The 24,975-nt window shown below is 43.0% G+C and overlaps 1 protein-coding gene and 1 non-coding gene across 9 annotated transcripts in view; both read left to right on the forward strand.

The window, feature by feature from the left end:
- The window catches only part of ETV6 (ETS variant transcription factor 6), a 251,308-nt gene that overhangs the window by 185,330 nt on the left and 41,003 nt on the right, over positions 1 to 24,975 (forward strand). For all 8 annotated transcript variants that reach the window (XM_064377672.1, XM_012434274.3, XM_012434276.3 and 5 more), the window contains one exon: positions 12,357 to 12,521. In XM_064377672.1, coding sequence (XP_064233742.1) covers positions 12,357 to 12,521 — 165 coding nt within the window. The remainder of the gene's footprint in view (positions 1 to 12,356; positions 12,522 to 24,975) is intronic.
- On the forward strand, positions 20,182 to 20,322 carry LOC135275575 (U4 spliceosomal RNA). Its single transcript, XR_010343188.1, has one exon. It is a non-coding gene; the product is annotated as a U4 spliceosomal RNA (small nuclear RNA).

A 24,975-nucleotide genomic window follows, 5' to 3' on the forward strand; every position in this document is an offset into this window, starting at 1 on the left:
CCACACAGCCTTTTGGTGGAGAGTGGATTCAACACCCAAAGGCAACCAGTGGGGCCTTTGGAAGCACTCTCCGAGGAACCAGGAAAGAGGACAAGGAAGAAGGGGGTACAGTTGAATTCTCCTTAAAAGATGACACTTACCAGAAAAAGCCGTGCTTAAGAGGTGTTGTAGGTCAGATCTGCCTTTGGGGCCCTATGTGTATTTTCTAAGGTCTGTTCATGTAAAAGATCAACACTTCTTTCATGCTCCCTTCTCCCGGCCCCCACCCCCTGCCCCCACTCCTCCTCTCCACCTCCTGGGATTCAGTGATTATCAGGACTGTCTCCATCCTGAGAAGGGGCTTTTTAAAATTTCGCAGAATAGAGAAACCCGAGAGGGATGGGAACAGGCGCAGCTGAGCCACACAAAGCCAAGCCCCCTCCTTGTGAGTGACGGGCAGATCAGGTCCCTGTCCAGAATGAGAATGAGTTTTACTCTTGTTACGCTTTGCAAAGGAATGTTCTTCAGACTGTGCCGGGCACCAGAGATGGTCTGCGTGTGGTTTAAAGAGCAGGAGGGGAAAGAATTTTCATCCTTCTTTACTCAGACACCCTTAGGAGAGTATCCGTGTTCGGCGAATCATGCAAATGCTGCAGGGTCTTTATGTTCTCTATACCCCATCCATTTCCACTGAGGATTGCAAACACTCTTGCGCCAACTAGCAGTTTCAATTTCTCAGTAAATCTGTTTGAGGAACATTTCAACTCTTAATATCTATTTTCCTACTTTTTTTTTTCTTCTTAAACTCAGGCTTCTTTGTGGGCATATGTGTCAGTAAATTTGATGATAAAAGTCTCTTGCTCTGTGATATAGGAAATGCTGCTTAATGGCTCTTTGCTTTAGAAATTCATCCCTCTACAGTATCTCTCCTTGCACAGCCGAGTTGCCTCATTGTACATAAATTAAGGTAATTTGCAGTGATTGACCTTAACTACTATGAAAAAAACTTTCAATATGTTAGCAATCATTTCTATAATACCTGAAGAAGGGACATTCCCTATTTAAGATCAAGTATGTGCATTTCAAATAAGGAAATCACAGCCCAAACATTTCATTGTCCCCCCGACTTTTAGATGAGAAGAGGGTACCCTTCCTAAGTCTCTTTTCTGTTTTTCTCCCTAAAATATCAGGAGAGATACGTATTTCTCGTCTCAAACCTTATTTGGGTTTCGCATTCTATCACAGTTACATATTGTGAGTCATTTGCATACACGATACTGAAGAAAATATGAAATGGGGCCAGGCACGGTGGCTCATGCCTGTAATCCCAGCACTTTGGGAGGCCAAGGCAGGCAGATCATGAGGTCAGGAGATCGAGACCATTCTGGCTAACACGGCGAAACCCCATCTCTACTAAAAATACAAAAAATTAGCTGGGCGTGGTGGCACATGCTTGTAGTACCAGCTACTGGGGAGACTGAGGCAGGAGAATCACTTGAAACCAGGAGGCGGAGGTTGCGGTGAGCCGAGATCGCACCACTGCACTACAGCCTGGGTGACAGAGCAAGAAGCAAGACTCCATTTCAAAAAAAAAAAAAAAAAGTGCTAAACATTTTCCAGGGAGCATGGATAAACTTGAGGTACTCCATAAACTTTGAAATCCCAGGCAAATATTGGTGTGCACGTGCCTGTGCATTTTGAAGGTGAGTTTATGAATTCTTGCTGAACTCTCAGAGAATCCGGTACCCTCCTCCTCAAGCTGAGAAGTACTGCTCTAATCTCTCCTCCACTCCTTTATCGCTGTTTCCTCCCCTTTAATTAAAATGCTGACGTTTAGGTTGCCATACATTGTTTGCGTTAATTTTGATTTTTAAAATATTGCATTGCATGACTTACTTATCTTAATCACTGAAACTTTTTAAAGGCACCCCTTAAATTTTGCACCTGAGGTGAATGTCTTACTTGCCTCAGCCTATCCTGGGGCCTGAGTGGGCTCTTCCTTCAGCCTTCTTTCCTCCAGTCTCTCCCTGATTCACGCTGTTCTCTACAACCCCAGCCTGCACGCTGACAATCCAGTCTCCTCCTCAGAGCACCACACTGGGCCTCATAGCTCCTGCCAGAGCCGTCGCGCACCTTCCAAGAACGCTTGCTCCAGCTTCTGAGGCTCCAGGGAGCTGCTGAAAGTATTTTGGTCTTCTGGAGACATGGGACAAAGTACAAATCATATGCTATCCAGTCCTTGTCCTACCCAGCCCCCTAAAATGCATTGAGCGCTTGCTGTGTACCAGGTACTGTGCAACGTCTCTGTAGGGATCATCTCATTTCATGCTCACATTTGCCTTAGGAGTCGAGAACTATTCTGGACTCTATTTTACCGCTGGGGAAACAGGTTCAGACACGTAACTTACCCAGCGCTAGTAAGTGGTGCGGCCAGTATTTTAACTCAGGACAATTTCACTCCAAAACCCAAGGTCCGGTCTAAAATGCTACAGGCCTCTCACCACATTGGGCTTTCTGCCCAGAAGCAAAAAATTGAGAAGGAATCTTCTAAGTCATGTTTGTGAGGCTGAGTGGCAAGCTCTGGGTCAGTTTTGCTGTCAACAGGTTTTCCGCTGGAAACCCCTTTGTAGCTAAAACTAGGTAAAAGTCAGAAAAATCCACAAATTGAAGTTTATAAGAAAAAAATTTATTCGAGGGAATTAACTGTGACTTTGAATCTAAACATGAACATATAGCGTTCCCGTTGTTGGACTTCTGGCTGAAAGACATTAATATAAACTTCCAACCTCTATTTGGAAACTTAGTGCTGTGATACAGGCTAACCTTGAGGATAGAAATAGGAAATGTTTTGGAACTTCCGATTCCCTAGTGACAGAATTTGTTTGCAGAAAGCAGCTTTGGTCAGATAGCACATCTAAGGTTAGAGGCAGACCCAGAGGAGAGAGATGTAGAGCTTGTCAGAATGCATCCAAGGCTGGCCTGGGGGTTTTGAGCAGACTTGCAGAGAGCAGGCTGGTGGGGAAGGGAAAGGAGGCAAAAAAGGTTCCAGGAAAGTGCCTCTGGGAAGCAGCTTGACGGGCTCTGAGGACACTTAGTTTTCTTTTGAAGGGCAGAGTACGCAGGGAAGAATTCTAAGTAAACCCTGCTCTTGACAAGCAGAAATCAGAAGGTGCTTTGTGGGTAAAGAGCAGAGTTTGGGATCTGCAGCTGGACCAGGCCTGCCATGAGAAGTTGAGTTTATGGTTTATTATTCCTCATTCCCTTGCAGTTTTACTGTACATTTTAGAGTGCAAGGGGCTTTTACACCCATTATTTCCCATAACTGGATAATACAAAAAGCCTGGAGCCGGAGTTTTAGTCCTAGGCTCATTGTGACCTTGGAAAAGTCCCTCGATCTCTCTGAGCTTCAGTTTCTTCTGAAAATATAGTTGTACCAGCTTTAGCTCCCTCGCAGAATAGATGATGGCATGACGTGGATGTGGAAGCATCTGGTAATGTCTTGAATTGCACAGATCTGAGTGTCCTGACCATCAAAGCCAAAGCTGGAGTAAGCGATGAGGAGAGGGGTGCCAATCACAGACTGCACAGCTGGCCCAGAGGTGGACTGCCTCGGAATGGAAATTATTGGCCATACAGTCTGGCATTACCTGGGGACTCTTGTGTGCCAGGCACCATGTGCAAATCACTGCAAGGCACCGTGTTCACCTCCATGCGTGGACATTTTAACTCTTAATGCATGTACCTAACAATTTACAGTCTTATCTCCTAGAAGGTGGAAGATGCATTGAGGAGCATTGCTAATTTGGACTCAAATCTGACAAATGAGGAATTGTTTAGAAAAGTAGAAACGATAGGAAAGGGTGAAAATAAAAACATGATCTTAGGACTGGGGAAGAGAAATGAGGGACGTGAACAGATGTGTTTTCTTGACTTAAAGAAGGCAAATGTTTTAAATTTAGGGAAAAGTACCTATGATCTCATGGTCTGAATGCTGAGACACAACTCGGAGTCATTTGGGCTGCTCTTGAAAATGAAATCCTACTTATGAACTGCACATGACCCTTATTTGAATAAGAAGGAAGGGAGACAACTAAAAAAATTGATAAGGCGATATCGTGGATATTCTCTGATGAACTCAGTTTTTAAATAGTTTGTTTAGGCCAGGCACGGTGGCTCATGCCTGTAATCCCAGCACTTTGGGAGGCTGAGTCGGGCGGTCACCTGAGGTCAGGAGTTCGAGACCAGCCTGGCCAATGTGGTGAAACCCCGTCTCTACTAAAAATACAAAAATTAGCCAAGCATAGCAGCGGTTACCTGTAATCCCAGCTACTTGGGAGGCTGAGACAGGAGAATCGCTTGAACCCGGGAGGCGGAGGTTGCAGTGAGCCAATATCGCGCCACTGCACTCCAGCCTGGGCAACAAAAAGCAAAAACTGTCTCAAAAAAAAAAAAATTTTGTTTATTTGTTTGTTTTGAGATGGAGTCTCATTTGTCACCCAGGCTGGAGTGCAGTGGCACAATCTCGGCTCACTGTAGCCTCTGCCTCTTGGGTTCAAGCAGTTCTCCTGCCTCAGCCTCCTGAGTAGCTGGGATTACAGGCACCCGCCACCATGCCTGGCAAATTTTTGTATTTTAGTAGAGATGGGGTTTCACCATGTTGGCCAGACTGGTCCTCCTGACCTCAACTAATCTACCCGCCTCAGCCTCCCAAAATGCTGTGATAACAGGTGTGAGCCACTGCACCCGGGCCTTAAATAGTTTTTTTAATCAACCCTTAAATCGTTTTTTTAATATAAAATAACACATGCTTAATAGAATTGAGGGAGAAAAAAGGAAAAGGAGACAGGGATATCACCTACAATTCTACTGGGAATCAGTTGCTTTGAATATTTTTATGTTTTATTTTTCTTTGCATTGAGATTATTATATATGTGCATACTATTTTTCAAAACAAATACATACTCTTCATCATATTATGATTTTCTATTACAGATGTTGTCGGTGACTATTACTTAACTATTCCCTTATTGCTGTTTCTGGTTTTTCATTATTAAAGATAACACTGTAATAGACATCTTTGTGCATGGAAGATCCTTCCACATACTAAGTTATTTCTTTAAGGTAGATTCTGAGAAGTTAACATTTACAGGGCTCTTAAAATATCACTAAGTTGTTTGCCAGAGAGATGATGCCAGTTTATCTTCTCACTGTTTGTGAGTACCAGTCTAATGAGCTCCCGATTTTTAAAAAGACGTATATAATGGATGAAAAAGCAACTTAATGAAAAGAAACATATAAAGAAGAGTTTCTTAGCTCCAGAATTTTAAAACTTAAGTGAGCTGAAAACCATGGAATATGCTTAAGAAAACAATAAGTGTGGGCAGCAGTATAAGAATAACCATGATGTCAGCTTGCTGATGGGGCTGCATGGGGTAACATCAGCAAATGGCAAAGAAACCAAAACCGTTCAACTCCTTTCTCTCTTTCCTGTCTTCCCTCTCTTCCATGAAGGAGAATGATTGTCAGACTGAAACAGGTAGTGCAAACATTGACAGAAGGGAATTGAAGCCCGAGATGGATGAAGTGATTGTAAAAGCAAACTAAGTTGTTCTAAATAAATGCGAGGCTCTTGGACAGGACAAATGACATCCCAGGGTCGAGAACTCAGAGGGGTGAAAGATAAGCCACTGGCAGTGATCCTTCAGGGTTGTGGGAAATGGAAACCGTACTAAAAGAACATGAACTGTTGTTAACCTGATTTTAGGAAGAGAAGCTGAGGAAAATATGTGTACCGAATGAAACAGCTAACCTGATACAACATCCAGATGAAATTCAGGACTGATTTTCAGACATGTATGTTACGAGTGGAAGATGTTACCACTTTGGAGCCAGCCATCTGCTCCTCATCCTCTTTCCCCATCCTCTTTAATAAGGTTGCTCTAAGTGTGGTAGTTGCTGTATTTCAGGGTATTAGGAAGGCATTTCATTGAATTTCTGATGGTGCTTTCATGGATGAGCTTGGAAAATATCCAAAAAACCGGTGTACTTAGATGGATTGATAATTGAACAACTCTTCCCAAAAGGAGTCAATAACTTGATCAGTATCCATCCAAAAGGAGGTGACTGGTATGTCACCAGGGTACTCCCATCTCAGCCCTGTATGATCTGCACTTTTTCAGTAACCTGTGGAGGTGACAGATGCTTAGCAAAGCTGCAGATGACGTCAAATTACAGAGTATAGATGCTAGAAATACATGGAAATCTGGAGAGACTGAAGCAGGCTGGGATGATGGTTAAAAATAAGTAAAATTTAATATCAATTAATATACATTCTTACAGTTGGGTTCCAAGTGCTAGCTATGTATGCTCAGGTAGAGTGAGATTATAAAAGCGATTATAACAATAACAGTACAAAAGCAATGGCTAATGTTTATTAAGTGATTGCTCTATGCCAGATACTGGCCTATGTGTTTCATATCATCATCGTTTGTATAATTTTACTCTACACTAGTTTTATGTCATCAGAAAGTTTTATAAGCACATTATCTATGATTCAGTGATATTTAATTCACAGGTTAAACTTGTCCTCACTTTTCAGTCGTAGCCAGCAAGACGCAGAGAGTTAAGTAACTTGTACAAGGTCACACAGCTGGGAAATAGAGGTTCCATGCTCGTGTTCAGTGCCTGCATGCTTAACTACCGTGAAACTTTTTTATTTTTCAATTCAGTCATAAATTTAATTAGATGTCCTGCCAAAACACCAAATAAGCTTAGAGAGTTAGGTAGTTTTTAATGTGGACTTGGAGCCAGACCACCTGGGTTCAAATGTCAGCTCTTTTATTTCCTGGCTGGGTGACTTGGTCAAGTCATTTAATTTCCCTGTGTTCTAGTTTTCTCTAGAAAATGGGGATTGTTCCTGTCTTACAGGATTGTTGCAGGGATTAAGTGAGTTACATATGCAAAGCATTTAGAATGACTCCTGGCACATAGCAAGCACGTGATTACAAGTAAGTGCCTTGCTGTTATTAGGCTACACAAAAAGCACCATAGTGGGGTGTTAAGAGTTGAGACTGCAGAGCTAGACTGCCTGGATCTCAGTCCTGGCACCACCACTTCCATCTCTATGTGCTACAGTTTTCTCATCTGTAAAACAAGAATAATGCTTATCGCAGTGATTAGATTCAGGGTAAATGTTTAATAATTGCTGGCTGTTATTATCAATAAAAGTATATGTCCAGAGAAAGAAAAATGCTAGTCATGTTCCTACTGCTGCGTTTAGGAATGGAAACCATATCAGATCTCTGGAGGAGACAGGCAGGTTGGTGAGGGTCTATAAACTGCAGTGGAGGAGTTATCTTTGGACCAATTAAGGATGTTTCATCTGGAAGCAAAATGACTAGGCAAGGACATTGTAACTGTCCTGACTGTGTTGAGGGTTACAAAATTGATGTGTATCATTGAATCAATTTATGAGACAACATGGGATGTTAGGAAAAGTCAGGGAATCAGGGGCAGGTTGATCCTGAGTCACTCTCTGAACTTCCAGGCTTCAACTTTCATCTTTCACATTTTATGATTCTGTCTTCCAGCCCGTAGAATCTAGAGCAATTTCCTGTTTACACAGAACATTTGGATAAAGAATGGTTTTGCTGAATGGCTACTATAGCAAAAAAGCTTGAACTGAGTGTTGCTCAAACCAACAAAATCACCTAATGACTCTAAGCCCTGTGTTTCTATCCATTAAACTGAAATGAGAATGCAACTGACTTCGCTTAGCTTTTGTGAGAATTACATGAGGTAATATGTATGAAAGCACCTTATCAACTCTGAAGTACTACCCAGATGCAAGCAGTTATACTGATTATTGCCATAGCTGGGATATAACTTTTCCAAGAATTAGAATATAATGAAACACTCTTAAGCATTAATCTGTCTTCCATGATTCAGAAGATCCTTCAGGAAGTTACAAAATCTCAGGGTCATGGCCGTGGGCATGGAGTAATTCTGTAGAAAAAGATCTTGGCTATTTGTATTCTTTGGTTTTGAGGATTCAGATTAAATAGGAGCATATTGACCACATTAAACGCTGAAGGGAATAGAGATCACATACTCTAAGCCCCTTATTTTACAGATGAAGTCACTGAGACAAAGAGAGGCCGAGTGGCCTGCCCAGAATCAAATGTTAATTCATGACAGATCTGGGAATAAAGTCCAGGCTTCTCTCTCCCAACACGTTTTTCATCATTAGTTTAAGAATAACTCAGAAAGTCTGAAACTGGGGCCAAAATGTACTGATGAATATGTTTGCCCCTCAAAGCATGGAATTGAAGAAATATTAGAAGAAAGTTTAAGAGCCTGGGTGTGTCACTGAAGGATATGACACCATATACTTGACCTACTTGGGAGGGGGAACAGTACAATGGAATTTTTAGCAACTTTCTTAATCACAGCAGTTCATTTTCTCTGTACAAAATTCTTTTCAAATATTCTCTGAAACTAATTGGCATTAAAAACGCTGATCTTAGTAAATGGCCCTCAAGAGGCGTGATATGTGCACAGGGAATTGTATAATATAGGTGCAGAGTAGTGATCTCTCTCCCCGTCTCCTTTTGTTCCTTTTCCTAATCAGCATTAACATCTATAGTCTTTGACTTTGTTGAGTTAAAGCTGCAAGACATGGCCATAAATAAAGCAAGTTAGGTATGTGCGACCCTCATCCTGCCCATGCAGCTTCAGTTCCATTTGCAGCTGTGAGCTGTGTAAGACTCAGGACCAAGCACCCCTGAGTGCCTGGGAGCAAGCAACCTGTGAAGGGAGTGCTTCATTCCTGGATGCATTAAAAGCAGAGTCCCACCTACACCTCCCTCCTCTTCCTATTTATGAATCGACTTCTCCAGGGATCTACAGAGTTTTGGGCTGTAGTTTTAGTCTGTTGATAATTTGAGAAAGTCTCCAAGGACCTACGTCTTGGATGGGTAGGAGTCAATTCACTCAGTCTTTCTTGAATCCCTAATTGATGTTCAAAACCAGTCTCGGTTTTGGATCTGGATGGGACATGCATGTGGAAGTACAGTGTGATAGATAAGAGCACGATTCTGGAACCAGATTGCCTGGGTTCAGATCTCAGCTTGTCTCATTACTAGGATTGTGTCACCTTGGGCAAATCCCTTAAATGCACTGGGCCTCAGTTTCCGAACCTGAATCCATATCTCATAGGGTTCTGTGAGAGTGCAGTTGAATGAGCTAATATCTATTAATGTAAAGTGCTTAGAGCAGTACTAGGTGCATAATAGTGCTTAGTAAATGAATATTAAGTAAATTAAGTCAGCCTGATCAGAACTGCCTCCAGGTGCAAAGCTGTATTCCATTTAGACACTGTAACACACAAGGTCTTAAGGGCTTTAGGTTTAAGGGAAAGGGGCTTTTACCCCCCTCAATTCTACACCACAACCTTTTTTTTCTATTGAATTAAAAAGGAAATAGCAGTGGGACTTGACTTTGAACACCAAAGTTTATCAAGCCTCTTTCCAGCTCAGTGAACATTCCACCTACTTCTCTCTTTATGCTAAAGGAAGAGCAGCGACGCTGATAAATTTATTGAGTGGCCTCGAGCAGGTAGCTTGCTCTGTCAGGATCACTTGTGTGTGACTGCTGGGATCGCTGCCGCCTCCCCTGTAACTTGCTGGGGGTCCCTGTTGTACACAAGCCCAGGGCATTCAAGTCAGTTCCTGGTGAGGGGGTTTCCACGCGGTGGCCCCGGTTGCTTCAGGGGCTGGGCTGTGGGAGAGATTAATGGGAAGTGAAAAGAGAAACTGTTGTGCTTAACCGGCAGAGCTGTTTGGAGTGTGACTCTTCTTGTATTTAGGGAAAAGATTACTCATGAGTATTTTCTTCCATAGAATATAAAGAACCTCAAATTACTACTTACATCCCCCACCCCCTTCTCACCCGCCTCCCTCCGTTGCAGCGTGTCCTCTGCAGAAACTTCAGCATTTTACTCTCATTTCCCCTCCCAAGCGGGATTCAGTTCTGTATTTGCTTTGGGGCCCATTTTTCCAAAAAGCCACCCAGTGCTTTTTTCTGTTTCTGCCTGAGCATCTTCTGCTGTCTAGACCTCTCACCTCCAGGCCCCCTCCTAGGCCTGAGGGGTCAGACCCTCACACGTGCCCTCTAATGGGAAATCCCCGTGTGAAGGAGAGGAAGGTCCATAATAAAAAATCGCGGTGTCATTCTTGTTCAAAGGTATGACACCATTGACAGTAAAGAGTAAGGTTTAAGGTTTTTACCAGTTTGAAAATTGAGATCTTGCTGAGTAACCCTCACTGCCGCCCCCACCTCCCGGTGATTCCAGATATGTGTTTTCAAGGTCATTGGAAAGAGCTGGCACTTCCCATATCCATGGACTGTTTTTAACAGGCATCGTTTTCTGACCAGTCAGGAGTCAAAAACAAAACCTTCCGTGGCCGTATTTTCTTCTGAAGATCATAAAGCAGTAATACACCATAAATTATTATTTGAAATTCTAATTTTTTCCATGTAAAAAAAAAATTATCCTAAAACTTAAACACGAAGAGAAACAACTCTTAAATGCTCATCTCTAATGATTCCAGTGCCCAGTAGTTATTTTTTGGTGCACTACAGAAAAGGCATTTTGGTTTTGAGGGGACTTCCACAGGGTTAGAGGAAGCCGACTACCATTCCTCAAAACTAAACATCTCGAAGGAGCCACTTGGAAGGCAGTCATGCCCAGAGGCCCTGGACAGTCTCCAGGGCATTTGAGCCGTTTGTTCCCCACTTCAGCAGGGAGGAAGGGCAGCCCCATTTAGCAAACCAGATTGTTCTTGGCATGCCTAGTTTAGAATGAAAGGTGATTTTTTCCAGGATCAAACCGAGGGACACTTTTATAACACACTAGTGAAGTCTTCTTAGCAAGTTTAAGCAACTTCTGAGATGGAAGCTCCTCTTAGCAACACTGATTCCATTGCTCTGTTGGAACGATTTGAACTATTGATTCGCACCATGTGATTACAGAGAATGAAGATACATTGAACATCTAGCTTCTTCTGACCTAACAATTCTTATATTTGGTCTCATGACTCCTTTTGATTCTTAAAAATTATTGGAGCCCCCAAAGAGTTTTTACTTAGGTGGTTTATAGCTGTCTGTAGTTATCATATTATTTTATAAATTAAAACTGGGTATTTAAAAATATGAATTTATGGAAAAATAAGCCAGCTCTGTATTAATGTAAATATATATTTTAAAATATATTTTCCCAAACCAAAAGTAATTCGTGAGAAGAGTAGCACTGTTATACATTTTTGAAAGTGTCTTTGAAGTCTGGCTTAATGGAAGATGGCTGGACTCTCATCTCTGTTTCTGCATTCATTCTGTTGCAAGATCACGTGTCATATGCCTTCTAGAACATTCTACGTATAGAAAGATTGAGCACGAAAAAGGCAAATAATCTCTTAATATTGTTATGAAAAAACCTTTTACTTTATAGGCACCCTACAAAGGTCTTGGGAACCCCAATGAGTCCCCAGATCACATTTTGAAAACCACTGTTCTAACTGATCAAAGACTTCCCGCAGAAGCAAAATAAAATAAAAATATAGACTCACAGTCCGGCTCCCACAGAGCCAACTTGAGCCACCCTCTCAGCCTCTGCTCCATACCTCCCTCCTGCCCACTTGGGTCCTACGCAGAGTTCAAGTACCACCCCATCAGGAAATTCTGATGTCAGTGAGTAGAATAAAAAGGCAGAAGACCTTTTATCCTTACCTTGCCCTCTTATTCTCAGAGCCAGCCTGATGGTTTCCCAGAGGCTGAATGAATTGCTCTTCCTGGAAGAAGTTTCAGGGAACATTTCATTATTTGGCAACTCTGGAAGGTCAGGCCCATCTCTGGAACATTCTTCTTCAGAAGGACTCTGGGCTGCAATCAGATCAGCTCTGAATCTGAGGACCCTTCAACCCACACTGACACCCGTCATAGTTCTGAGCCCCCATGGGTGCCTTGGGTACCCTGGAACAGCCCCTGGAACTGGGCAAGGAAGGCCTACCATCCCTTAAACACATAAACAAGAATCTTTTTCTCATTTTGCCTCTAAATAAAAAGTTCCTCTGACAGCACACCCCAGAGTAGAGTTTGGTGCACAAACTGCTCCCTGGACCCCACTTCCGGGCTGCTTCTGGGCTTGGAGAAGCCCTCAGTGGGGCGGCTCAAACAAGGATTGGAGGGGGGCACTCAGAGTTGAACATGAGGGCTCTTGAGACATGCAAATTCATTTTGTTAACTATTCAGAGATCTTCTCCCTTTATTCCAGCTGTCTAACTGACAAGACCTTTCTCTCTGCCTTGCGCTGTCTCCAACAGGCTTGCAGCCAATTTACTGGAGCAGGGATGACGTAGCCCAGTGGCTGAAGTGGGCTGAAAATGAATTTTCTTTACGGCCAATTGACAGCAACACGTTTGAAATGAATGGCAAAGCTCTCCTGCTGCTGACCAAAGAGGACTTCCGCTATCGATCTCCTCATTCAGGTGAGAGTCTGGACTCTTGACATATGTTCAGCTTGAAAAGTCTGTTAGTCAGTGGTTGGTCTTTACCCACCCCTCACCCGGCACAAGAAATCCTCACAGTGGGTCATTACGAGGAAGGGATGATGATGGAAGGAAGTTGAAGGAAGAAGGAAGGAAGAAAGTTGAAGGAAGATCATGCTGGCATGAGCCAGTTTGAGGGAAGAAGAGGAAGAGTTTACAGACCAAGGGGGAAGCTTTTAAGCTTAGGAGGGGAACCCAGTTTAGTCCTACAGACACTGGAACTTAAGGCTCTGACTGTGCCACTAAGGAGAACAAGAAGCTTGGCTATCCATGGTGGCTCACACCTGTAATCCCAGCACTTTGGGAGGTCGAGGAGGATGAATTGCTTGAGTCCAGGAGTTTGAGACTAGCCTGGGCAAGGTGGCGAAACCTCATCTGTACAAAAATTTTAAAAATTAGCTGGGCGTGGTGGCACATGCCTGTAGTCCCAGCTACTCGGGAGGCTGAGGTGGGCGGATTGCTTGAGCTGAGGAGGCGGAGGTTGCAGTGAGCTGAGATCGCACCACTGGACTCCAGCCTGGGTGACAGAGCAAGAACCTGTCTCAGAAAAAGAAAAAAAAAATGCCATTCTGACCCTTTGACTCTCTAAAAGAGATACCTAAGAGTGAGTGCAGGCTGTGAACTGCTCAACCGAAAACAGAGAGAGGAAGGAGAAGGAGGTAGAAGGGCTAGAAAGGAAAGTAGAAATGAGGGAACTGCAGATACAGACTGGGAAATGGCGAGATCCTAGTAGCCAAGGCCAGTTTAGAAAGGCTTCAAGTGATTTCCCTTAGAAGTAGGACTCGTTCGAGGTAATGCATCTTATAGCCTGTAGAAATCCTAAAAGATACAAGTGGAGGTTTCCTCAGGCTCATCTGACTCAGAAAGCTTGTCGGATTAAGGGCTCCTAAGACCATGTTAGAAGATTTCAGTTCAGTAACAAGCATCTCCACCTGCAAAGTTTGTTGCTCATGTGGATAAGGCTTCAAAGATTTGTCTCCATTTCATTTCCCAAACCCTGTGAATATTTAGAAGGTACCTGTCTGGGAACTACGTATGTCAACGGGGAACTATGATCTCAGGTTTATGCCTCTTGCGGGGTTAGTTACTGAAGTACCCAAGGCCTGCATTTTACCGGATCCCATTGCAGACCTCGACTCGGATGTAACTTGACAAAGGGCGAGGAGCCTGCTGAAGGTCTTGGCATAGTCCCTAACTCCGTTCAACCTTTATTTACTCCTGGAGGCCTGCCAGAAGTTAATAAACCAACCGTCATGAGGAAATGTCCCTCATTACAGGAGATGAGATAAAGCCCCAGCACCCGTATCTCCCCTGCTCTTCCCAGTTGCCACAGACCGTTTATATGAAGAAATACAAAAGAGGAAGTTTCCCCCAAAGTAGAGATGTTATTGAAACTTGAAAGTTTATATCTCCAAAAACAAGTAATTTAGAAGGGACACAAACATACCTGAAACCTTTTGTCTCAGATCATCTTTATGTAATCTCATAATAGGAAAACTATAAAACGGCCGGGCGCAGTGGCTCACGCCTATAATCCCAGCACTTTGGGAGGCTGAGGCAGACGGATTATCTGAGGTCAGGAGTTCGAGACCAACCTGGCCAACATGGTGAAACCCCATCTCTACTAAAAATACAAAAAAATTAGCTGGGCGTGGTGGCACGTGCCTGTAATCCCAGCTACTCAGGTGGCGGAGGCAGGAGAATTGCTTGAACTGGGAGTCGGAGATTGCAGTGAGCCAAGATGGTGCCACCACACTCCAGCCTGAGCGACAGAGTGAGACTCTGTCTCAAAAAAAAAAAAAAAAAAAAAAAAGAGAAAGCTATAAAACAACCATATAAGTAAATCAAACTATCCTAAATAGTTCTTTGAATTTATTACAAAATACTTTCCTTTTCTATTCCAGTGGAAACTTAGACATACTATACTCAAAGAGGCAACATTATGTATCTGGAGGAAAAATCTCCATCTCTTTAGTGTTCCAATGAAACCATTCGTGTAAAGCAAAGAAAGGAAAACACAGTGGTGGGTTTTGACTTGATTTGAATTGGACCTTGGGCAAGCTCTTCTCCCCAAGGTCCAATTTAAATTTCCTCTTCATCCCATCTCAGGTGCTCTTTTTCAAAGCTAGTTTATTTTCTTCCATAGGGACCTCTCAGCATTATTTATGAAACTCAGTTCTCTCTGCTCAAAGCTATGAACAAAGATATGTGAAGGTCTGTCCGCAGTTCCATGCCACTTTGTCAAGTCTTTGTTGGGTAGGCCATGTGGAAGATGGTGCTGCTCTCGAGGAAGTTACTGTCCAGTTAGAGGCAGGATTGCATTGACCTAAAGGCCAAAGAAGGATGGAGGAGGGAGAGAGCAGAGTAGGATGGGTCTCGGTAGAGAAGGAATGGAGTTGGTCTGGACTATGAAGAATGGGTGAGATTGGGCAGGCAGAGGGTAGCTGGAACAGCATCACGAAGTATGTTTGGGTGATGGTGAGAAAGCCCACCTGATGAGTAGAAGAGGCAGAAAAGGCAAAAAGGCCTGATAAGCCTGATGCACTAGAACAGATGTGAGGTGCTATAAATCACAGGGGGTGGCAGCAGAAATTCATTCCATGAGTATTCTCCAAGCAACACCATGCCAGCGGTACACAGGTACAGGCTAAGGGAGTTGAGAGATGAGAGGGGCCATTTCTAGCTGGATTGTCAAACAGACCTCATAGACATGGTAATGGAGCCTGACTTTGAAAATTTGAAAGGTAAACAAGAAGGAGCTGAAGAAGCATGTTAAGGAGATGTAGGCCAGGGTACATGGAAGAGGAATTCAGAGACAAGGCTGCATGTGCTAGACCCTCCCTTTGAAACACGGTCGAAGATCACTCACCATGCCTTTCCATGCTTGTCTGATTGCCTCCTCACCGTGACTCCCATACCTACTTCCCTAATTCTATTCCACCTTCCTTTCTCTCATCTTGTCACACACACACACACACACACACACACACACACACACACACTCTCTCTCTCTCTCTCTCTCTCTCTCTCTCTCTCTCTGTTATACATGACTCTTTGCTACTCTGGATCTCTCCCTTAGAGTAGAATGTTCAATGTGGGCAGTGATTGTGTTCTATTAAGCTGCTAAGTCTCCAGTACCTAACACCAGGGCATGGCATCCAAGTGGCAGGTTGAACGATGACCCAATTTGAGAGTACCCAGGTTAAGAAGTTTGGGTTTTATCTTGCAGGTAATTGGAAACCACTGAAAGTTTTGATCAGGAAAATATGATTGGAGCTCTCTTTTTGCAGCAGACATTTGCCATCAGTGCATAGGGAAGATTCATTAAATCTATAGCTTACTCAAAGCAGGAAAGCTAGTTAAAGTGGTATTGCTATGATCCTAATGGGAGGCAATGAAGCCCAGAACATACCAGTGACATCAAAATAATACTCAGGCACAAAGGGCTAGCTAAAATGGGGAGCTGACTTGGACACAGTGGTAAGAGTTCATTTTTGAGCGAGCAGTGCCAAGACATTCAAGAAGACTTGTCCTGTTCTGCAGCTGGAAATCTAAAACAAGAGGCAGGCCAGAGCTGGAATAATAGATGTGAGCATCATACATCATCTGCATTATATAGAATTTTATGAGCTGGAGATAAAAGATAAATTTATACTGAAGGTAATTTAATTAAGGCATCCACTAGAAAGCCGTGTACAGAATTTCAAGGTGATGCCTCCCAGCAGAGCCTACAGGAAAATTTACCACAGAACACAAAAGTATTGCCAGTGGGTTTAAAAGACAGAACTAAGAAGGAGTTGGAAAACGCATCTCATGAAGGGGCTGCTCAGCAAGAAGAGGAAGGCCATGGGCATTCTCCTTAGGCAGGGGCAAGATCTGGGTTGAAAATCCTTTGTATTTCCCAGATGTAACATTTGCCACTGTTTCTTCTGACATGGGTTTTCTGCTTTAGCAGTTAGGGGGAATGGAAGTCCTCAGGCCAGGGTTCTACACCTGGCCCTTCACAAATCACATCACTTCACTTGGCCTTATTTTCCTCATCCATAAAATGTGGTTCTCACCATATGGATCCTAAGCTCCCTTCAATTCTTAACAGTTCAGCCCAACTTCAACACTAAAAGTGTTAAGTTTCTAGCAAACCATGTAGCCTCCCACCCTACAGGCAGTGAATAAATACTCTGATCTCCTTCAACCTATATACCTTGTAAAGTTTATACTTCACCCAATTTTTTTCCATTGCCTTTCCATGAGTCTTTTTTGCTGCATAAGGAAAATCAGCAGTAGTCCTCACTAGTCATGGTGCTGCTGGAATAAAACAGAAGTATTTGGCTGCCTCATCACCATGAACTGATGTTGAAATCTTCCACCTGGCCTTTGTTTCCTGCCTGGCCTCACCTAAAATTTTGCTCTCTGTATATGGAAACAACATTCCTTAACACAACTCCTCTCCCGTGTAGAGAGGAGAGCACTGGACTCAATGAGTTATAATTACTGAAATAAAATCATACCTAGTCCAAATACAGTAGACTCCCTGAATGCCATATTCTTTGACCAGCTTAACAAATTACACTTACCGCATCTACTTCCAGGACAAGAATCCTCCATTTTCAGCCCCAGGATAAAGCAGGGAACATTTGCAATGTACTTTAAATAACTATATGGTCTCTAACCAGAAGATTTCAAGGTTGAAGACAAATGGGATATTTTCTTTGGAATAGTCTCCCAGTTGGAGGATATAACAGATGACAAATTTATAACATTTGTAAAGCTGAAGAATAAATGGGAGGGATCCCAATTTTATAAAACTTCACCTGGACAGAATAATTTTACATAGACCTCGGGGTACTAGATAGTTATCACACTAACTGGTTCTGAAGTGGTTTAAATTCAGTGAGGTCTTTGATTACCTGACTACTCTGAGACTCTGAGAAAACACATTGACAGGAAGGAACAGACAGGTTGGCATTTATATTTACCCTGACTTAGGGTTATCCACTGCGTGACATTCAGGTGGAATGGATTTAGGTACCCATTATTTTATATGAACAAGGAAACCCACGAGTTATTATCAATTTAATTCATGTTACACTCACTTGCTGTCAATGCTAAAAAAGGGAAAGAAACATATGTTCAGAGTTCCTTCAATTCAGCAAAAATGTATTGGGGATTTGCTAAATATATTGAGGATTTTAGTAGACTAAAATCTGCAGTCTTTTCATATATACTAGAGTGTGATTTTGCAAATTGTTTCTCTCTTTCCAACCCACCAGAACCTTTGTCTTTGGAAATATGCTTTGCTTATATTTTTCAAATATAGTAAAATTCTCTTTCAAAGTTAAACCGAAAATACTGGTCTTTACATAGTATTTCTTGAATCAGTTGGCCTATTAATTTCTATTAAGCAATGGTAGGTTTGCTAGATTGAAGGGCTGTGTCAACTGGCTGTTTTAAGTCAGAGAATCCATGGCGATAGGTCACAGAAGGGAGCTTGCAGCCCTGAAAGTGGGAGTTGTAGCAGGCATGACCCTTGTCTGAAGACACCAGAGTTGGCTCTTTGTTTACCGCATCTTTGAGCAAGCAAAAAATGTGTATCACACACCAGAAAAATGCTTAGATGGGTCACTTATGGGAAAGTCATTTTATTTCTCAGCTCTTCTCTTGTCTTGTTTGTGAAATGGAGGTGGTCACCCTCCCTGCTGTCATACACTTGAAAAATGCAAGTTTTAGCAATGTTAGCATTCTACTTTAAATGTACTATACTTGAGAAGTTAGAAGTTGGAGAGACCTAGGTAGCCTTGCAGATGACGCTAAACATTGATCAGGCGAGTTGATGTGATGGTGACATAAGGAAAACCAACTGCACGCTGCTTCCTTAAAACACATAGTTATTTCACAAAGTTCTGTTTTCTCAAGAGCTCGTTATTTATCTTACCTTATATTCTGTATCCAACTAAAGATAATTGTCTTACTAACAGTTTTATTCTTAAATATAATATTCAATTTTTCCCATAACCTGCTTTTTTCTCGAGCTCTTTGTGTATAAGACATAAATAATAAACTAAATTTCAAATATTTGTTCCTAAGTAAAAGACTAATTTATTGTTGTGATCACAGCAGGCACTCCATAGTAAATTAAAAGGTTAATTCAATCGGCCTGCAAAAATGCATTGAATGGAATGCTTAGAAACTAGGACCGAGGAGAGTTAGAAAACCCAGCAGTCCCATTACAGAAATGGGCATGTTATGCACTGGTGTTTTCACTGTTGAATTTATTATGTAACTTAAGGGATGGAACCCTAAGGCTTCATCCTGAACCCATCAAAGGCGGAAAGGACCCAATAGAGAGAACGTTTTGACACATCTAAAAAGTACCCCTCCCACACCAGGCATACTCTTACTGAAAAAAAAAAAATGGCCAGAAGGAAACTGAAGTGTCTGAATAAAAATGAAAGAGAAGAGAGAGCTGTTTGCAAATTTAAGAATGTGTCATTTAGATAATCTACGTGTAAGGATATGTACATAACAAATCATCACCTGAAAAATGCAGATTTTAACAATGTTAGGGTTCTACTTTAAACCTACTAAACTTGAGAAGTTAAAAGTTGCAACCCCCCACCCCGGGAGAGGCTCCAGGTAGCATTGCAGATGACACTAAACATTGGTCCCAGCCTTCTGAGAACAAGGAGTGTATAATAAGAACTTTAGAACTAATCATACCCTTTCACTGATAATTCTGTTCCTAAGCAGATAGCCTAAGGAAATCATCCAAGAGTGGGCAAAAAAAAAAAAAATCCCTTAACAATTCTATTTATAGTAGTAAAAACTGGAAATTGCCCAACCACCCCCAGTGTGGGACTAGCTAAACAAACTTGGGGAAGGTAAATATCATGGGATACACAGTAGCCTCACAGCCATTCATTCATTCACTCACTTATTATTTCTTCAGTAGATGACGCAGGGCTTTGCAGGTCATGTTCAGGATTTTAAATGTTTGTTGGAAGACAAGTAGAAGCCATTTGTTTTAAGCAGAGGATGGTCATGGCAAGGTGTGGAGGTGAAAAGTGGAGGTGGGGCATCTGTTGGGCTGTAGACGAGGAGCAATGATTGTGACATTAACTAAAGTGAGGCCCACTGAGAGAGGAGGTGTTTCAAGACACAGATAAGAGGCAGAGTCTTCAGGTCTTGGTGTGACCAATTTCATGTTAGATAGAGGAAGAGAGGACTTAAAGATTACTCCCAGGTTTCTGGTCTGATCATCTGAGCATTTACTGACCTAAGGAAGGCCATGTGGTTTGTAAAGATGTTTGTGTTAGGCACATTCAATGTGTGGTGCCTGTATGACCTCCAGGAGGAAGTACTTAGGAGATAATGGAAAGTGGTTCTGGAGTTCAAAGAAGTGCCTGACTGGAGTAGATTTAGCATAGATGGGCCGACTGAAGCCATGGGAGTAGATGAGGTTGCCCAAGAAGAAGGGTGGGTGAGAGCCCTGAGGAACCTTCCTACTGAAGGACTGGAGCAGGAGAAAGAGCAGAGAGGTAGGAGGAAAATCAGGACGGGTGGAAACCTCTGAAGCCATGGAGTATTCTAAGAGAAGGGAAGTAGCTTTGCGCAGTGGTAGTATCGTAGCCAATGAGGTTTATCCTAGGTGTGATTATTGCAAATTGAAAACTTTTCCCAATACCCTGCCGTGACGACTTGTAATACAGTCGGCACTGGCAATTTTTGACAGTCTCTACGGAGACTGATTTGAAAAAAAAAGGAAGTAGAGATTGCTGGTGAGGATGTTGCTGAGAAGTCAGGCAATTTCCTGAGTACCAACCATTGCCATTTGGATTTGACAATAGGGAGATGACCTGAGCAAAAGCAGATGGGAGAAGGGTGGGAGTGGGAACCAGAATGGAAGGTGAGGAAGTGGAGAATGGTGTTGGACAGCTCCCCCGGGAAGTTTGGCTGTGATGGGAGGATAGAAACAGGAGCCGTACCTAACAGGGAGGATGGGGACAAGGGGCGTGCGTGTGGACAAGAAAAAACTTGAAACTGCTTAAAAGCTAAAGGGAAGAAACCCAATGAAAAAAGCTGGCAATACGACCGCAAATGGGGAGTGTAAGAGCTAACTGTAAACTAGAAATATCTATATAAAATGATGTCAACTGGGGAAAAACATTCCATCCATATGAATGTGACTTTGTAAAACGTATGCCTGTGCTTTAAATACAAAAGTACTGAAACAAAGAAAACATTTTTTGCCAGATTTTGTGAGACACATCTGTTCACGCTTATGACAATTGCAAGAGAGACCATCCATTAAGCGTGTATTATGGCAGACATGGGGCTGGTGCTTTATACATATCATCTCATTTAATCCTCATAACAGCCCTTCCAAGTCCGTGGCACAGTTCTCATTTTACACACAAGAATGCGGAACTAAGCCCTGAACTATGGCTCAGAGGAAAAATAATTTCCTCAAGGGCATACAGCTGACAAACAGAGCAACCAAGATTCAGACTTGGGACTCCCTTGCTCCAGAGCCCAAGTTCTTTTCTCTAACATTCAGTTACTTAAATAAATGTAACCCCCCTCAAGAGCATGTTGGATGTTCTTGGTCCTCAGACACTGGTAAGATTGATGAGCCAAGTCACAGCAGTATTGTTCACTCACTCTCTCCTGTCCATTTGAAACACATTGCAATAAAATAGTGGAATTTAGGATTCTCAAAGAACATGCCTGGCTTTTCATGTAAAGATCACCAATATAAAATTGTGTGTTTTGTTTTAGTGTGTGTGCATGTGTGTATGTGCGTGTGCATACACCCAGGATTATATCTAGATTTTATGCGCCCGAGGCTTACAATTTGGGCAATATGAATATTTCTAGAACTCCTCCCAGGGACGTGCGCATGTGAAGGGCCCTGAAGCTCCCTCGCTTCATGGCAAATCTTCCTCTGCACATGCATGTGTTTACATGAACTGTGTATGTATGCAAGAAGGTAGATGGAGGAACCAGTAAAAATTCTGGTTCCTTAACCAGTAGGGCTCAGTTCCACTGAATAGTGCAATAGAAGCACTAGTTAGTACTAGTCACTGTGTTTCTTTTCCGGGAAGACAGGGAAGATTTATTAAAAATCAAATGGGCTAAGAATTTTTTGAAAAACGTCCTTTAAATTTCAGCCATTAGCTAAGTTAGATACACAGTGCTGTGGAACATGCTCTTTATTTTCAGTAGGCAAATAACTATAACTCATTTTTAAATAGCTTCTTTATTCCAGAGACTCTTTTGGGGTTGTTTGTTTGAGACAGGGTCTCACTGTGTCACGCAGGCTGGAGTGCAGTGCTGCACAGCTCACTGCAGCCTCGACCTCCTTGGCTCAAGCAGTCCTCCCACCTCAACCTCCCGAGTAGCTGGGACAACAGGCACTCACCACCATGCCCCGCTAGTTTTTGTATTTTTTGTAGAGATGGAGATTTCACTATATCGCCCAGCTAGTCTCCAACTCCTGGGCTCAAGTGATCCTCCTACCTCTGCCTCCCAAAGTGCTGGGATTACAGGTGTGAAGCACAGCACCTAGCCAGATTCTTGCGTTAATAACACCTTTTAGATGTGATTGCCTACATATATGAAAATTTGAAACATACACCAAGAGAGCAGGCTGGGTGTTGAGGAACGAAGGGACACTGGGCACAGAAGAAGATGGCGGGCCATCTTCATTTACTTAGAAATCTGCTATAGAGAAGACACATATTCTGTGTTACTCCAAGAACCAAGGTACAGGGATTGCAGGGGAGCCAGATTTCACCCCAGGAGAGAAACGTTCTATCAACTAGAGCGTCCAAAAATGGTCTGCTTGTGTCATTGCCAGCTACTCATCACTGGAAGTACCCAGCCAAAGCTACTTCTTTCTGGGGGAAGGGGAGGTGGGAGACTCTTAGTGAGCAAAGTTTGAGTCCATCTAAGAAACCTCTAGAATCCTGTCTAGGTCTAAGATTCCAACTTATTATTGGGACACACTATCACTGCCAGTCATATGATCACAGCACATACACAGCAAGTGGTCCCCACCCGCATGGTGGTGATGTGTTTGTGCTGAGCCGGCCGCGTCCCCCTACTGAGCCCCTGGTTGCTGAGGAAACATGTCTGTGCATGGACTGACCCAGCTAAGGCACACTTCTGGGTCTTAGAACTAAGTTTTTTCCTGGTCCAGTACCTGGGACCTCAGGTCCATGCTCCTACCCATAGTACCTCATGGATGGCATTTAAGATAACTCCTGATACCTTATTAGTCTCAAAATAGGCTTATGGTCTAGGTAGGAAACTGGCTGAGTCCGCTTGACCCGTCCTTCCTCCTGTACACTCCGGGAGAACTCCTCTGGGCCTGCTCCCTTGGCCAGTGTCAGTATGGGAGGCTGAAGCGAGCCCATGCAGAAGCCTAGGAGGTGTGCACCAGAGCACGTATCAGCCCCCCAGAGGCTTAGCCCACCGGGTCAGGATGAGGCATCCGAACAGCCCAAGACTGGGAGTGGCCTCAGTTAACCTTCTTTACTCTTTCTGGAAGGGGAACATAAAGTTGGCCGTGACCCAGATATTCCTCCTCTATTCTCCCTGTGAGACCTCCTTAGAGATCTACACACCTGTCCTAAGCCGCTTTAATAATATCAGGAATAATAACGATGGGCGTGTTCCTGGTGATGGTGGTGGTGGTAAAAGCAATGACTAGTGTTTACTGAGCTTTTCCTATTTGCCTCACACCATGATGAGCCCATTACATGGACTACCTCATTGAATCCTTACAATGATCCCACAGGGTAGATGCCATCAGCATTGCCATTTGATAGATGAGGAAACTGAGGCCAAGTGACACTAAGAGGCATGCCCAAGGAGGCACCAATCTGACTCCATAGCATGGCCTCTTCACTATGCTGCTGTCTGGCCTCAGTTTCTCTCTGTACGTAGAGACGTGAAAACACAGAAGGAAAAGTCACCTGCCTGCTCTTCAGCCCTTGTTTGAGCCACCCCCCAGGGAGCTTCTCCAAGCCCAGAAGTAGCCACCAAGAGGGGTCCAGGAGCAGTTTGTGCACCAAACCCTACTCTGGGTGCTTCTTGACCTTTCCTTCCTTTAACCCTCATAGCAAATGCTGGAGGTCGGTGGCATTCCTTGCATTTTGCAGAGAAGTTCAGGGACTTGCTGAAGGTCACCTGGTGCACAGGAGCTGGGACTCCAGCCCAGGCAGCCGTGGTTGTGTCGGCAGTCAGCACCTCCCACCACCACACCAGCCCGCCTGGTTAAGTGAACCAAGCCGAACACCCTCACAGACACTAAATTTATATTTCCTGGCCTCCCCTTCCAAAATGGATACACTAATTACTGACCTTTTCCTTTTTTTTTTTTTTTTTTTTTAGTAATAGTAATCATCAGGAACACATTTTTCAATGTTTTCATTTTTCTATTCCGCGTACTACCAAAAAAAAAATTTGATAAAACCCAGCAAGTGTGAGGCCATGTAAATTAGCAAAAGTTCAGGAAGTCATTACACTAAACCAAAAGAAACAAAGTGTTGATTAGGGACTTATTTTTGTATGAGATTAAAATATGAATCATTAAAATAGGACTGTATTTCAGGCTCCTTATCCCCGCCTCATCTGAGACATCACCATGACTACTAGGTTTGGATTCAATGAATTCCGAAGCCGTTCTCTGCTCTCAAATGCAGTCATGTGTGCTATGCTTCTACCTTATACAGAGCAGTTTCAAAAGTCTGGTACAGGACACCTCTGTATCTTCCTGCCTATCTCCCTTTAATAAAATACCCAAGTGACATGGTGTCTGCAGCTGTTTGAAGTATTTTGCTTTATTTAGTCATGATACTAAGTAGTGGCAGAAAGTCATCCTAACAGCAACCAAATTTCAAAGGTAGAGGAAGAAACGTAAAGTCAAGGCAAAAACACAAGATTCCCCCAGGAATCACTTAGAATAGGGTATCCGTGGAGCTTTATTTAGTGTCAGTGATAGAGGAGTGGGAGTGGTAGACAAAAAAATTAGTATGGAACATTTCTCAGGTCCATGCTGAGCTTCAAAGAAAAAATAATACAGCAATATCTCCAGCCCAAAATATGCCTTGAATTTAAGTTGGTAATTAAAATACTTGTTTAAAAATGGCTAAAATTAGACACAAAGACCCATTGTTTGTCATTGCTGTGGATTGCATATCTGTGTGTGTAGAAGGGTGTAGGGAGACAGTCAGAGGCCTGTGGTATTTTAAAGATTAATCACCCACCCCCAAAGGGTTTTGAGGCACCCACCTGATTTTTGACTTGGATCTAAGTCAAAGGGGTGGGACAAGACCATGACAGATTTTGAGGGTTTTTGGGTTTTTTTCCTCTAATTAACTACTCTGTGGAC

Source organism: Aotus nancymaae, unplaced genomic scaffold (genome assembly GCF_030222135.1).
Source record: "Aotus nancymaae isolate 86718 unplaced genomic scaffold, 86718_ANA_hifiasm-v0.15.2.pri h1tg000016l, whole genome shotgun sequence".
In the NCBI taxonomy this organism is placed as follows: Eukaryota; Metazoa; Chordata; class Mammalia; order Primates; family Aotidae; genus Aotus; species Aotus nancymaae.